This window comes from Lactuca virosa, chromosome 3, assembly GCF_052849685.1.
Source record: "Lactuca virosa cultivar CGN04683 chromosome 3, Lactuca_virosa_CGN04683_v6, whole genome shotgun sequence".
NCBI lineage: Eukaryota > Viridiplantae > Streptophyta > Magnoliopsida > Asterales > Asteraceae > Lactuca > Lactuca virosa.
In genome coordinates this window covers 114,692,338-114,708,701 of record NC_136428.1, presented here as the reverse complement: position 1 = coordinate 114,708,701, position 16,364 = coordinate 114,692,338, and the positions used below count along the sequence as shown (strand labels likewise).

The window sequence follows — 16,364 nt, the reverse complement described above, 5'->3', positions numbered from 1 at the left end:
GTTAATGATTACATAAAGGGATTTTCTAATATGTGCCCATAAGGGCACATATAAGAAACATTAATTGATGATATATATTACCATAATTAATTATAAAATACATTAATTATAAGAAATATTACCATAATGAAATGTGAAGCGCATTAATAATCTCCATAATAAATGTATTTCGAATTTAACTATGGTAAAATTTTTCATAATTAATACTTCTTATATGTGCCCTTAGGGCACATATTAGAAAATCCCTTTATATAATCATTAACCATAATAATTTTTTTTTTAAATTAATTTTTGAAACTTTAATTAAATTATTATTAGTTTCTTCTCCAAATATAACTAAAACAAATTTTAACCATAATTCTATTTTAAGATTTTATGGTAACTTTTTCTTAATTTTCTAAACAATTTTTTTAGTTGATATATAATTATTGTTTAACTATTTAAATACATATAATATATATTTCAAGAGAAATAATTTATTCTTATATGCCACTTATTTAACAATATAGTTTATTTAATTAGACATTATTTTTATAAAACAATAATTTCTTTATTTATTTATCAATTTAATTCCAATTAACTTTCTATTTGTATATAACAGAAAAACTTGTTTTACATAAACCACAATTTTTCATTCCATTCCTTTTGAAACTTCATTACATTTGTTCATTCCATTCCTTTGTGATTTCATTACATAAACCAATCTATTTAGGTATTTACTTTTTTTAGTGTTTTCTGATTATAGAATAAAAGAAAGAACCATAGAAACTTACAATTGTAACCCGTAAAAATTTTACATTGAAAATTAAAATAAAAGATCTTCACAAAGATTTCACAATAACCACAATTGTTAACTCAAAGATATAACAAAACTTCTTGGTTCAAAATCTCAAACATTAACAAGAACATAAACTAAACTAACAAATTATAATATTAATATCAACAAAAAAATAATAAATACTAATTCATTATCTTAAATTAAACGTTCAAAAAACCCAAATTGGAAGAGATGTAAATTGGGATTCAAACTACTTGACTTCAAAAACTACTTTCACTTCCTACTATAAAACAATCTTTAAAAGTACCCATTTTTTAAAACAACCAAGAAATAGCAATTAACTTATCTTACTAAATACCTAATAATTCACAAAATCTTGAGTAAATATCATACCTTTCTTCTAATCCAATCGACTTGGAGCTTTCCTTTTCCTGATGCTCCTCCTTGGCATCTTATCATGCCTACCACGCGTTTTGTGCTTCTTTTGATCCTTGTCAATTGACACGCCTTTTTTCTTCTTAAAACTACGTAGTTTTGATCGCTGCCCATTCATAAGTTTAGACACTGCACTTGATGATGTCTCTTTTTTCTTTTGCTTTTCTTCAGACAAATACTCAACACCTTTTGGCATATTCGACATTTTCTTTATTCTTGATTTTGTCCAAACTTGTTTGCCCTGAATTTGAGGATTCTTCTCATGTAATTCACATTCAATCTCTTCATTATTTTGTTTCAAATTTGCTTCACTCGAATCTTGAAGTTGAGTGTCCTCATTTTTCTTTCCATTTTTACCCCTCTTTTTTGACTTCCGCTTCTTTTTGCCTTGTATTTCTTTTTGCTCCTTATCATTTGCACAAACTCCACTTTCTTGAATACATCCATCCATCAAACTATTTCCTTCCTCATTTGTTTGATGATATTCGATCTCTAAACATTCTGGTTCAAGCAATTCATTGTGTGTGACTATTTCTTTTTTCTTGCTCTTCTTACGTTTCTTGTTATGCCTACTGCTTTTCTTCCCTGTTTCTGAATCTTGCTTCCTTTTTAACTGTTTTTCAGATTTAGGGTTTGAAATTGGGTCAGAATCTACACCAGCAAGCAAATAACGTTTCTTCCGAGTTATGGAAATTTCTTTGCAATTACAAAGCTTCTCAAGGTGGTGTTTCAGCAATGTAGAGTGGGCCCAAGGCAAATCAACAAACTCCTGTTTTATATACTTTGATATTGACTCCTCAGTAGAACCCTTTTTCTCATTCAGTTCCCCAATGGCTTTATGAATCATCTGTATCCATTAATGTCATAGATAAAATTAGATCACATTGATCAAAATAACCGTATTTAGGGTTCAAAAAGAATTGATATAAATAAAATTGGGTTAATCCTCTGCTCAGTATCAAATAAAAGCACTAATCAATAACAATGTTGTAATATATACCCAGTTATATTTCAGGTTTAAAACTAGTATGTACGTATGGGTACAAGATTCAAGAAAAATAGTTCCTTTTTCAAGGTTTTACAACGTTTAATTTGATCACATTCAATTTCTCTAAAAATCAAAAAAAAATTCTTGACGACGTAAAAATGTTTGATCTTGTAAAAGAAGATTATGCCATTGTCTGTAACAGAGGGATTACTTGCTTCAGTAGAATGCAATTACAAATTTCAGTTAAAAACATTTCAACGAACGAAACCTTCATCAATGAAACAAATCAAAAGTAACGCAAAAGAGTATTTCCGTCAATCAAACACCAAAAAGAAAACCCTAAATGAGAAGATTCTATCATGGGCGTTTGAGATCTTTTTTTTTTATTCAAAAACAACCACCAATGTACTTACAGCTGCATAAGGCGGATGATTAGGCGTCTGAAACTCGAAGTAGAATTGAGAGAAGCGCTGTTCGATTACGCTCGGATGGGAATTAAAACCGTCATGTCGGAATAAACTAGGGTTTGAATCGGCAAATTTAATGAGAGCTTCTTTCAACTTCTCCATGGTTGCTTTGAGGTTTCCCTTTGTTGTAACCGGTTCTGTAGTTAAGAGGGTTTGTGTTATGGGATCGAGGGTTGTGATTGGATACAGTTCCCATGGATTATAGCGAGAATATATTATTGACTTCAAGATTCGGAGAGAGAAGAATGTGTCAACATACTTAACTTGTGCCTGAATTTTTGAAACCGTTTGGGGAGCAGCTGGCGCCTCGAACACATATATTTAAAAATAAATAAGTAAATAAAATCTCCTAGTTTTTACTTTGATTTTTAAAAAATAAATAATTTTTATGATATTTGTCATCCTTTAACGTTTAACATTGATAAGATGGATAGAATCTACTTCTACCTCTTTTAATAAAAGAGTCTAAATTTTGCTACTTGTTTGTAATTTTCAAATTTTTTTCACCTAGGTGCTAAAAAATACACGTATAATACAATTCCTACTAAATTAATTACTAATTATATTGATTTTGAATTTATTTGAATTGATTTGCTTTTAAATTGATTACGATTAAGCATGGCATCCGTAAAATCATCAGCCAAATTGCAAGAATTCCGAAATTAAATCATTTCCAAATTCGTTATAAGCCTTTTCTTTATATTTACTTTTTAATTGTTTTCATTCTATGTTCTAGAATAAACTAATTGCTTATATAAGACTGTGGGGAGTGGTCACACCCAACCCATCGAAAAAGCATTGTTACCTCAGTGTCACGTCAGCTTCACCACCGACCCACCACCAACCCACTAAACATTAGAAATGATCACCACTACACAAATTCCTTTTTTTATTTTTTTATTTTTTAATATTATATTAAATAAAAAACATAATTTATAACATAAATTAATTTTTTGAAAACATAAAAAAATAAAACCACATTTCATTAATTAAAAACATAGAAATTTAAAACTTAAATTACTAAAATTAAACATTACATTGTCTAAATAAAATAAAAATTAAAAAACATAGAAAAAACATAGAAAAATTCTACTCGTCTTCATCCTCCTCCTCGTCACCGTCCTCATCCTCATCGTCGTCACCGTCTTCATCATCCTCGTCGGCACCGTCCTCATCCTCCTCGTCTCCATTGCCATTTTCCCTTGGAATTGTCTTTCCTATATGTATTCGGTCAAATCATGTCGTAGATTGTGATGTGTTTCACGGTTTTGTATTTCCAAAACCCTTGAAAAGTATGTCGGGCTGCCAACTTGTATAACTGCAAGTGGATTAAGTATATCGTTCGTGGTATATGAACAAATAGCCCTACCCTCTTCTTCTATTATCATGTTATGTAAAATAACACAAGCAGTCATCACCGTCGTCAATTTTGCCCTGTCCCATGTTCGTGTCAGATGTTTGATTATGTGCCACTTTTGTTTGAGGACTTCAAGCGCCCTTTCTACATCCTTTCTTGCAGATTCTTGTGCTAACTTGAACAATTTTCGTTTATCGTCGGCCGGAAATGTGTATGACTTGACAAATGTAGCGTGTTCTGGATATATCTCATCACCTAGGTAATACCCATACTTATATTCATTTTCATTGACAACGTATGACATGTCTGGTGCTTTACCCTGTAAAATATCGTTAAATATCGGAGACGCTTGGAGCACATTCAGGTCATTGTTTGACCCCGCCATACCAAAGAATGCATGCCAAAACCATAGGTTATTTGAAACAACCGCCTCCAATATAACAGTCGGCACCTCATGATCACCTCGCGTTAACGGACCATGCCACGCGTTGGGACAGTTTGCCCACTCCCAATGTGTACAATCAATGCTACCAAGCATCCCTGAAAAACCATGTTTAGCTTGATGCGTGGCATACGACTGTTCGACGTCGCTTTTAGTCGAATGTCGCAAGTATATTTCACGGTAAAGCTCTATAACATACTCACAAAATAGATATGTACACTCTCGGCCCGTTCTTTCAGACATTTTCAAATACTCATGTGATGTGTCTGCGGCGATGTCGTATGCCAATTGTCTAAGAGCGGCCGTACATTTTTGTATTGTAGTAAAACCACGTTTACCTCTAACATCCCATCGTAATTGGAAAAACACATAATTACGTGCCAAATCTCTAGCTATACGTAAAAATAAATTTCTACTAATACGAAAACGTTCTTCGAATTTTGATAGATCATATAAACATTCAACGGCAAAATAATCGCGTACCAAAATTTCATGTGCCGCCTCTCGATCCCGGTTGATCCATTTTCTATGTTTCTTCTCGACGTTTGAACTTTCGCCTCTCTCACGTACCGTGTCTCGTGCCGCGGACAACAGCATATGCAAAATCAAATCCTCATCAGAATCATCATCATCGGATGACGAAAACCATGAATAAAACGATAAGTATAACGAATAAACACATGTATTTTATATCTTATCTCTCTATATCCCCCTTTTATACGGTCGTTTTCCATCTCCTTTAGCCTTCTATATCAACAACTATCGTTGAATTCTTTAAAACATGTCCAATATTCCTTTAGCAAATGCGATTTTTTGGTCTTTTTGATCACGGAATATGAAGTTTCATCAAAATAGAAGACTATTTTTTTTCTTACTTGAAAAGCTACTAATCCATTTGTTCGACAATACTCATCTTTAAAGTTTTAATATTGCTTTATTTTTTCAATACCGTGTGGTACACTGGTTATAACCTAGTGATGGGAATAAAGAAATGTAAAAAGAATATTTTATTTCTTTTTTACTTTTAGAGATGGCCGATTATTGAAATTTAAAAGAGTAAATTACACTAATGGTCCATGTGGTACGCTGAATTTCGTATTTTGATTTCAAATTTTAAATTTTGACATGGACAGTTTTCATGGTTTTATTTTTTTTGACAGTTACACTAATGGTCCATGTGGTACGCTGAATTTCGTATTTTGATTTCAAATTTTAAATTTTGACATGGACAGTTTTCATGGTTTTATTTTTTTTGACAGTGGTTATCCCTCTGCTAATAAATCTATAAATTTAGTTGTTATTTGTTATTTGTTTTTGATGAGGTAAAATATATATACAACTTTTTTTTCCACATCTACAAAATAAGATGTGGATTACAAGTCTGCAGTCTGCAAAAAAGTTATTTATATTTTAAATTTCGTATGCTACATAAATTATATTAAATCATATCAATTATAGATGATATTAAACAAACAAACCATATGTACATACCGATGGTGGTGACGCAACAGAGGTGGTGGTTGCGCTAGTGGCAGTGTTGGTGGTGGCGTTGTCGGTGGTGACGCGGGTAGCAGAGGAAGCAAATGTGTTGGAGGTGGTGGTGGTGAAGGTGGTGTCGCGGCCTAGGTGGTGGTAGCGTAAGTAGCAGTGGTGGTGGTGATGCTGGCGGCGAATGTAGTGGTGGTGGAAAAGGAAACAACAACTTATGGTTGTAACTTATAAGATGTCTTCCAAAATCATAAGCTATTTTTTATCTTCTAAAAAAAAGGTGGCACCTACCTTTTTATGTCTGCAATTTTTTAAAAAACAAACAGTCTTTTGTTTTAATGTATGCCCATTCGCAAACATAAGAGGCCATGCAGAACCTTTTCAAAAAAAAACAAACAACATCTTAGATTTTCATATATGACCATTTTTTCCTCGAACCAATTTGATGAAGATAAAAATACACAACCTTATTTATTCATATTTTTAACCCTAAACGGCTAAACCCATTTTCATACTAAGAACCACACCTTCTATTAACCTTCTCCACATTTGGTATTGTCGACGGTTGCATCATCGGCCACCACTTGGTCTACAACCATGCCTATCCAATACCTTATACACCTCTGTCAATGTCATTATTGTTACCACTCCCTCCGTTTCTGTAACGTTCCCTCAAATTAAACCATAACTTCACTTAATCATCCATCCCCTTCAGATATCCATCTCATCTCAGACAAGATCACCATAACCCTCGTTGATTGAGTTGTTGTTAGAAATAGATGTCCAATGTCATAACTAATTGGTATAGCTTTAGGAATAATAGTAAAGTCCATTTAGGGTCTCCTGCAAGAGCTAAAATAGCTAAAAAAATGATTTAAGAGTGTGAGATAAATAGTTTATTATTTTATTACAAGCTAATAAATTAATTAGAAACTAGTTATAATTAATTTGGAATTAATTTGAATTAATAAGAATTTATTTAAAAGGTACAAGAACTAAATGTTAATTATTCAATAGTTGAGCAATAAAAACATTCTGGAATCCTACGAGGGTGGATGATTTTGAGAGGTTCTAGAAACCTACTTGGAATCGATCCAGGTAATAGATAAAGTAAGGATTTAAATTATGATTCAATCTTATTATTTAATTAATTAAAATTGGTTTTATCTGCAAGTTACCTCGGTTATATAAAGACCCCTTTGGTCTTCATAAAATTTGATCCTACATTCTGTAAGGCTGAGAATTCAGTTTTGCTATCCTTTATCCTCTCTCCTCAATTTTCTAGGGTTTTGGACAATTATCTTTGTTTGAAGATCGTCGACCTCCCCGATTACTACGTCCTCTCCCTAAGATAATTGTTTATGGCACGGGATTGTTGACTGTTAGGAAAGTTTTTTATAGTGAGAACCGTGTTTGATGATGAGTGATCTGATTAAAATGAATTGTGTGTCCAATCATGCACTTGTTTCATGTTTTGCTCCTTGAGAAGAAGCATTAAGCAGGTCTCTAGAAAAGTTGAGATGGGGATTCGATCGCGAAGTAGGCGCGTAATGTAGTCGAACTTAAGTGAGAGATCGTTAATGGTATACGTAACTATGTTCTTTTTCGATGACAATAACATCAATGTTATCCAATAAACTAATAATTATCTTGATATGGGTACAATAGTCGGATACATCTTGGTGATGGAATCAATACGAGTGCATTAAGTAGTGAGATTCAATTTGTTCTCTCAATGCATCTCATTTGAGGCGTTGAAAGGATCAAAATAGAGAAGAAGAGGGTTGAGGTATTGGTCATGGAAAAATAGAGAAAAAGAGGGTTGATCGTAGACAAAAAGGAGGAAAGCCACAAATTAGGTTTAGGGACATGAGAGAGGATGAGAAGTTTAAGGAAAAAGATGAAATCCGCTCTTATACCATGATAATGAATATTTTCCCATGATTATTCTCATTATATAGATAAGAGTACAACAATTATATCGGTTATACACAATAAGGCCATGGGACAATAAATACACATCAATATATTATAATACGGGTGTTACTAAAAACCAATAATTGAACATGTATGTGTGAGTGTAGGTATCAGGAACACATGGCACATCATTGCTGGTTTATTTAAATTTCCCCTTATAATACGATAACAAAATGAAATGTATTAATTGATTCTTTTTCAAATTATATCGTACCATTTAAAACATAAAATGGTAATATACTTCTATTTTCAGTATTATATTTAGGAAGGTGGAGATGATTATTGTAGATGATGAGAGGATGAAAGGTCACCTACGAAGGAAGTGGATTGCTAATGTGATGATAGACTTGAAAGAGTTAGGTCTTTCTGAGGACATAACCTCGTATAGGAGCGCGTAGAGGCATTTGATCAAGGTAGTGGAGTAGTATAATAGTTATCTATGTTTAACCTATGTTTCTACTTGTTGCCTAGACATTTATCCCAATTTATTGTTTGCTTATATCTTCTAGTATTCACCTCAAGTGATGTGCCAACCTTTGTTCCACGCTTCATTCCTAGTATTTGTATAATTTATTGTGATATGTAGCCCTTTCAGGTTGATTTTTGTTTGTGCATCTCATCCTATGAGTCTGTCCTTTGTTTTCATGTAAGTGTTAGATGTATTTGCTCTCGTGTACATGTGTGCAGTGTGCTCCTTCCTTATTGTTTACTATTGATTTACAATGTTGTGTGTATTCTACCTTTAAAACTACATGTTTTCCATTTGTGCTATTTATACATTGACCTTGATATGTTTAAGTTATTTAACTATTCGTTTTTCTTGTTTTGTTTGACAATGGACTTGAAATTATTATGCATGAAATCTTATTTGAGTATGCATGCTCTTTGTCATTTCCACTGCATTGTATCTTTTTTCTTTTCTTTTCTTTCTTCCTTTGTTTTTTTTTTTTTCCACTTTTTCTTTTTATTTGTCGGATATCTTATTTGGAAAAAGTTAAGGTTGCCTACCATCTTACTCCCCTTACCCCATTTTTATAGGAATTAGGATTTTTTTTTTTGTTATATTTTGATGCAAATTAATTATTCAATTGTATTTCCTAAATTTTAAGCAATATAGTAAAAGTTGTTTGCAACGTATTATTCTACAACTTTGTTTTAAACTACAAAAAACTAATTCCTCGAATTTCTTTCATCAACATTAGAGCACACATCACACATGGGGGCTATGATTCTTTTTCGGTAAATAACAAAGATAAGCGGGAGGTTTATTTACTACTTTTTAGATTTAGATACATGTCAACTCTATGTTTTTCACCTTCAGTTACACCATATATTCACATCTTAAAATATATCATATTTACCACAATAACATGCTCTTAAATCTTAATGATATTTCATCGGAAAACCCCGATTTTACAACAAATATCTCTTACAGATACAATTTACAAACATCATCAATTGCATACATACTGATACAGATCAGTCTCTCCATGCTAATTAAACAAACGTTACACAAATTACAAACATACATGATTACAACAAAATAATCATACCTAAGAAATTCCAATACCTGCCACCTTCAAAAAGATGAAAATCCAAGGAGCAGCAACAAAGAATGAAATAATATCTGTGGAATTAAACCAAAAAACCCAAATTAGGACAATTCAAACAATTATTTACAAATAAATAAAAAAATACCACAATAATGTATAACTAAATTACCATTCTCATTTTCTGGAGTGATCATAAATCAGATCCTTCTAGTCTTCTTTGAGTTTGACAGTTGTTCTGCTTCAGAAGTTTTTGATATTCTCTTGGAGGACCTCGTTCGTCCTGAATCTTCTTGTTGCTCTTTTGAAGAATCGGGATCCTTTTTAATTGAAAAAGTAGTCAAAATATTAAAAATATTAAAAGAGTTGGAAAAGCTAAGTTCTATGAGGAACATGGAATCATTCTTAAGACTTTGCGTGCAGACAACCCACAACAAAACGGGGCCGTGGAAGAAAAAACAGACACTAGTTGGAGATTGCAAACAAGAGCATTGAGATTTCATGGGAATTTACCAATCGAGTTATCCGGAGTGTACACAACTCGAAGCCCGGTTGAACCGACAGTCGAACCAGTTAAACTGGAAACCGATCACCAGACCGGTTCAACTAAAAAAATCGGTTTTTAAAACATTTCTTACGACCAACAAAGAAGGCTATTGATTGAAGTGGGTGAACAAAATCAAATACAAGTCTTCTGGCGAGATTGAACGTTACAAGGCAAGATTAGTTGCGAAGGGCTTCAGATAAGTGGAAGGGAAAGACTTCCATAAGACTTTTGCGCCAATCGCAAAACTTGTAACCATGTCAACTATGTTAGCAATATCGGTACACATAAAATGAGACTGTCTATTCGTCAGCTAGATGTAAACAATGCTTTCTTACATGGTGAACTCGATAAAGAATATACACGAAAGTTCTACAAGGATCACTAAAGAAGGAGATACACTAGTTTGGTGGCTTAAAAAGTACTTGTATGACCTCCGATATAGGCTTCTCAAAATTGGTTCAACAAGTTCACAAAAGCTCTTCTAGAGATTGGCTTTCAACACTCTAAGGTTGAAAACTCGCTTTTCATTCTTAAACAATGTGATATCTACATCTCGGATCTCATAGATGTTGATCTTATAATACTCTTGGGGAATAATACTCAAAAAATTGTCACGATAAAGACGTACCTTGACAACAAATTTAGCACCAAAGATTTAGGGCCACTAAAATACTTTCTTGGAAATAAACAATGGACAGAAGAAAATAAACATTATTGGGAGGTTCCTTTACTTGCAAGTTACTCGACCAAATATCACATTCGTTGTTAACACCCTTAGTCAGTTGGTGTGTCATCACCTCAACAATCACATTGGGTTGCTTCCATACGCATATTGCGATATTCTTAACACTACTCTAGGGCAAGGAATATTCCAATCGACAAACGAGAAGTTGATTCTTGTCGCCTACTGCGAACTATTAGCGAACTTATGTGGCTTCGTTGGGTGCTGACCGACCATGATGCTCCCCAAACGGGCCCTACACCATTCTATTGTGACAACCAGGCAACTCATCATAACCCTAAACAATCCTGTTTTTCATGAACAAACGAAGCATGTAGAGATGGATTGCTACTTTGTTCATGAGCAAGTGGAGTCTTAAGGCATCAAGCCGTGCTACATAATACCAAAGACAAATTTGCTGATATTTTCACAAAACCACTTCGGACAAAATGTTTTTGTTTCTTGCTAGATGAGTTGGGCAATCTCCACACTCCAACTTGAGGGGAGTAAAGGAATTCATATTAGATTAGATTAGGATACCTTTTACTCATGTTTATCTAAGTTATGTTTATCTAGTTTTACTTGCTTTCCATGTTTGCTTGTGTATAAAAACAGTTAAACACTCTCGTAGCTCTCAATAAACTATCTATCTGGAACAAAGCAATTCTCTGGTCTTAAAACCTTTATTTGGTTTCTTTAAAAACCAGTCCAACATAAGGATTATATATATATATATATATATATATATATATATATATATATATATATTGTTAATTTTGTAGCATTGAATACCTCATTTATTGCTTCTGCAACTGTATTATTAGACCTCAAGATTCTTCGAACCGGAACCACTTGTTCTTCTTTTTTCTAAAAATAAAAAACAATCAAATCAAATGTTGCATATTGGACCTCATTTAGGCAAATTACAAAAAGAAAGCATCAAGTTTTTTGCAAGCGATTTAACCTCTAATTCCTGCAACTTTTCCCAATCAAACTATAAAAGTTTGACTTTTTTCCAAATTAACCATTTTAAACAGTTAAAAGACTTATATCAGGTTTCACCAGTAATTTTCCAAATTTACCATTTTAAGTTTTTAGCTTCTTATATCATGTCAAAATGGTTAAATTAAAAAAATATATCAGGAACTTTTATGGTTTCATGGGAAAAAAATAAGGTATAAGTGGTTAAACTGCAAAATTTACCCAAGATATAATAGTTTTTCTTTATAATTTGCGCCCTCATTTATTCTATAAAAATGTAGGGGTACCTTTGGAATTGGAGTTGTCTCTTGTTTCTTGATGCTAGACCTTAATCCTTGTCTCACTGGTCTCTTCTTCTCAATTTTCTCAACACCTTTCAATGGTTTTTGTGGTTGACTTTTTTCTACAACGCCTTCTTGTAATGGTCTTTGTGGTTGACTTTTTTCTACAACGCCTTCTTGTATTGGTTTTTGTGGTTGACTTGTTCCTACAACGCCTTCTTTTAATGTTGTTTGTAGTTGACTTTTTTCTACAACACCTTCTTGTAATGGTTTTTGTGGTTGACTTTCTCCTACAACACCTTCTTTTAATGGTTTTTGCGGTTGACTTTGTCTTACAACGCCTTCTTTTAATCGTGTTTGTGGTTGACTTTTTCCTACAACGCCTTCTTTTGATGGTGTTTGTGATCGACTTTTTCCTACACCAACTTCTTTTAATGGTGTTTGTGGTTGACTTTTTCCTACAACACCTTCTTTTAATGGTTTTTCGGGTTGACTTTTTCCCACAACACTTTCTTTTAATGGCTTTTCTGGTTGGCTTTTTACTACAACGCCTTCTTGGAATGGTTGTTGTGGTTGATGTTTTCCTACAACACCTTGTAATGGCTTTTCTGGTTGACTTTTTCCTACAACATCTTCTTTTAATGGTTTTTCTGGTTGACTTTTTCCCACAGCACCTTCTTGTAATGGTTTTTCTGGTTGACTTTTTCCTACAACACCTTCTTTTAATGGCTTTTCTGGTTGACTTTTTACTACAACGCCTTTTTGGAATGGTTTTTGTGGTTGACTTTTTCCTACAACACCTTCTTGTAACGGCTTTTCTGGTTGACTTTTTCCTACAACGCCTTCTTTTAATGGTTTTTCTGGTTGACTTTTTCCCACAACACCTTGTTTTAATGGCTTTTCTGGTTGACTTTTTCCTACAACACCTTCTTGTAATGGCTTTTCTGGTTGACTTTTTCCTACAACGCCTTCTTGCAATGGTTTTTCTGGTTGACTTTTTCCTACAACTCCTTCTTGCAATGGCTTTTGTGGTTGAATTTTTCCTACAACACCTTCCTTTAATGGTGTTTGTGATTGACTTTTTCCTAGAACACCTTCTTGTAATGGTTTTTGCAGTTGACTTTGTCCTACACCAACTTCTTTTAATGGTGTTTGTGGTTGACTTTCTCCTACAACACCTTCTTGTAATGGTGTTTGTGTTCGACTTTCTCCTACAACATCTTCTTGTAATGGTTTTTGTGGTTGACTTTCTCCTACAACAGCTTTTTTTAATGGTGTTTTTCGTTGTCTTTTTCCTACAACACCTTCTTTTAATGGTGTTTGTGGTTGACTTTTTCCTACAACACCTTCTTTTAATGGTGTATTTGGTTGACTTTTTCTTACAACACCTTCTTTTGATGGTGTTTGTCGTTGTCTTTTTCTTACAACACCTTCTTTTAATGGTGTTTGTGGTCGACTTTTTCCTACAACAGTGTTACCTTGGGATCTACTTTCAACCTTCATTAAACCTAGTACGACTTTAAGAACTGGCTTTCTGGGTTTAGATTCTTTACGTTTGAGTTGCAGTTCAGATGTTATTACAGTTTCTTTGTTTTTTACATCACCTTGTTCTTCAGTGTCTTTCTCATTCCCTTTGTTTAGTTGCTCTTCTTGATTTCCATCTTCAGAAACTTCAACTTCTATTTGTGGATCAATTTGTTCATCGGTTTCCATCACAACTACTCCACTTTCTTTCTGATTTACTTCTGTTTCTTGTTCTTCATGCTGAGGTTGCTCTTTGGTTGACTCATTTTTCAGCAAATCTTGACCACAAGATTCAAGTTCCTCATTAGTCCTTTCAACACATTGTTCTTGTGGAATCATTGGTTCTTGATTTACTTCTGATTCTTGTTCATCATGTTGAATTTGCTCTTCGGTTGACTTATTTTTCAGACAATCTTGACCAAAAGATTCAAGTTTTTCATTAATCTCTTCAAGACATTGTTCTTGCAGACGCATTGGTTGTTGATTGACTTCTGTTTGTTGTTCCTCATTAGTCCTTTCAACACATTGTTCTTGTGGAATTATTGGTTCTTGATTTACTTCTGATTCTTGTTCTTTGTGTTGAGGTTGCTCTTCAGTTGACTCATTTTTCAACAAATTTTGACCACAAGATTCAAGTTTTTCATTAGTCTCTTCAACACACTGTTCTTGTAGATGAATTGGTTGTTGATTGACTTCTGTTTCTTGCTCCTCATGTTCAACATTTCTCACTACTTTTTCTTCTTCATGTTTTATACATTCAACATACTCATCTACTTCATCACCATCACTATTGATGACATCATCAGACTGTTGTTGATATTCCTCTTTTACCCCTACCTTCTGTTCCTCACTAACACTATTTCTCCTTCTTCCTGATCGCCTCAATCCTACCACTTCTCCCTTCTTTTTTCCATCACTATCATCTTCTTCAACCTCCATATCTGTAACTTCATTTTGATCTGAAGTTACTTGAATCAACATGGGTTGTGTACCCCTACCCCTACCCCTACCTCTACCCCTACCTCTACCCCTACCCCTACCCCTACCCCTACCCCTACCCCTACCCCTGACCTGAACCATCTTAACCCTTCTACCCTTCTTTCTCTCCCTCTTTTTCTTTTTGTGTTTTCTGTGAGGAAGGCCGAAACCCATGCTAGAGCTGGATGAAGTAGGGCTAGGCCAATCACTATCTGATGAGGAGCTAGAAGAAGGACTTGAAATGGAGCTTGAAGTTGAAGATGAGCTGGGTAGAGAGCGTAAATATGTTCTATCATGTGTCATGACGATTTTTCCCTTCATGCGAAGATCTCTGATGTGATGATTTAGGATTGTAGCATGTGCCCATGGTAATTCATGGTATTCCTTCTTAATGAAGTTGGAAATGGCTTCCTCACTTGAACCACCTTCTGTGTTTAACTCCCAAAGTGCTGTTAGTATCATCTGTAACACAACCACAAAACAATATACAAATTAGTAACAAGCCACCTAAATATATCTGAGTGTGAACTGTGAACAAACGAAATGTGCATTTATTCTATGTTCTGTGTTGATAAGGGGAAGGGTGCTGCATTATGTAATCACCATAATTTGATTTTATCTGATCTCTTTTTTTTTTCTTTGTGGTTGTTTTTTGTCTACCTTCTGTGATACCCTAGGGTAAGGTCATCTCCTACTTATTGTTTCATCTAACTGAAAACAATGAAGAACAGGATTCCAAACAACTGAGTAAAAACTTAACTGTAAACACAAATTCCATTCCTTCCTCCTAATGTCACAGTTCCCAAAGGCATTCCCCCAATCTATTAGTGGTTAATGTTAATTTCTACACAAGATAATATCAGAATTTGAGCACAAAATCTCTTCAATCTCAGTTCGAGGGCTTAGCACATCAAATAACAATCCCTCATTCCCTCCTTCGAAAAAGTTTCAAGCTTCTGGACATTTGCTGTCTGATTTTCAAAACGATAGACGCTACGTTCCAGATTTAATACCAACATTATTATATTCGGAACACCCGTTCCACATACTTAATGCAAAAATTTCCTTGTAAATGCTGAACTTTCATACCTGAATTTGAGAAGTAACCCCCCAGAATAACCAAAAGTAAAAATGTATAAACGGAGGGAGCATATGTCGAACAGGCATGCATTTTTGAGCAAATAATGTAAGATCATCCAAAGGATTGAAATTGAGCATCCTAATAACGACTTACATCGGCATAAGGAGGGTGATCGGGGACGCGAGGCTCATCCGGGAAAATATCATCTAAGCGTCTTTCGATAAGCGATTGATGAGCTGGTAATAATCCCCCGGTGAGCTGCGACACCAGTGCCTTGAAGTTATTCGTGTTTCCGTTCATACTCGACTCGTCTTTCTGGTAACAATCGACGGGCGATGCATCGATTATTGCAGTAGGAGTGTAAGGGTTCTGCGGTGGCGGTGGTGGTGGTGGGGGAGATTTTTCTGGTAACGGTGGTGGAATGTAGGTGGGGTCCATAGTTGTTGAGTGAGATAGAAAAAAATGGAAAAGCTCGGGGAAAGTGTTGAACTTATGTTGACCGGTGAATGGAGCTCCGTTGCATTAGATGGGCCCCACCATTACTATTATGTCAAAAGCCACACGGCAGCTGCAATTTATGCCGCGTTGTTTTAATGTAAAATGCTAAATATTTGAATAAATTACATGCAGTTAATTCGTTTGTATTTTTTATTCAAGTTTTGAAAGAGTAATATTAATATGGGTGGTTTTCATGGTTTTGAAATGCATCATACCACAAGGTGTGGGCAACTAGATGTAACATCATTTTGATGTCACATCACATGCCACA

The 16,364-nt window shown here is 34.2% G+C and overlaps 2 protein-coding genes across 2 annotated transcripts; both read right to left on the bottom strand.

Moving 5' to 3' along the window:
- Window positions 1-951: 951 nt before the first annotated feature.
- LOC145162554 (uncharacterized) lies at window positions 952-2,939 on the bottom strand. The gene is made up of 2 exons (XM_079081668.1): window positions 2,615-2,939; window positions 952-2,060 (listed from the first exon to the last, which is right to left on the bottom strand). The coding sequence occupies exons 1-2, from the start codon at window positions 2,768-2,770 to the stop codon at window positions 1,179-1,181; spliced, it is 1,038 nt and encodes a 345-aa protein (XP_078937794.1). The 5' UTR covers window positions 2,771-2,939; the 3' UTR covers window positions 952-1,178.
- A 6,349-nt stretch (window positions 2,940-9,288) lies between these two features.
- Window positions 9,289-16,065, bottom strand: LOC145166429 (uncharacterized). The gene is made up of 5 exons (XM_079085406.1): window positions 15,749-16,065; window positions 12,019-14,976; window positions 11,543-11,617; window positions 9,655-9,802; window positions 9,289-9,559 (listed from the first exon to the last, which is right to left on the bottom strand). Exons 1-4 carry the CDS (start codon window positions 16,031-16,033, stop codon window positions 9,683-9,685), a joined length of 3,438 nt encoding a protein of 1,145 aa, XP_078941532.1. The 5' UTR covers window positions 16,034-16,065; the 3' UTR covers window positions 9,289-9,559; window positions 9,655-9,682.
- Window positions 16,066-16,364: the final 299 nt, after the last annotated feature.

Bases quoted from the DNA above. Each gene is read 5' to 3' on its own strand.
- LOC145162554 (XM_079081668.1), bottom strand. From the start codon at position 2,770: ATGGAGAAGTTGAAAGAAGCTCTCATTAAATTTGCCGATTCAAACCCT. The intron at 2,061-2,614 runs GTAAGTACATTG...TAATGGATACAG, and splicing joins ATCATCCGCCTTATGCAGCT to ATGATTCATAAAGCCATTGG.
- LOC145166429 (XM_079085406.1), bottom strand. From the start codon at position 16,033: ATGGACCCCACCTACATTCCACCACCGTTACCAGAAAAATCTCCCCCA. The intron at 14,977-15,748 runs GTAAGTCGTTAT...GTTGTGTTACAG, and splicing joins ATCACCCTCCTTATGCCGAT to ATGATACTAACAGCACTTTG. The intron at 11,618-12,018 runs GTACCCCTACAT...TTTTATTTTTAG, and splicing joins AGACAACTCCAATTCCAAAG to AAAAAAGAAGAACAAGTGGT.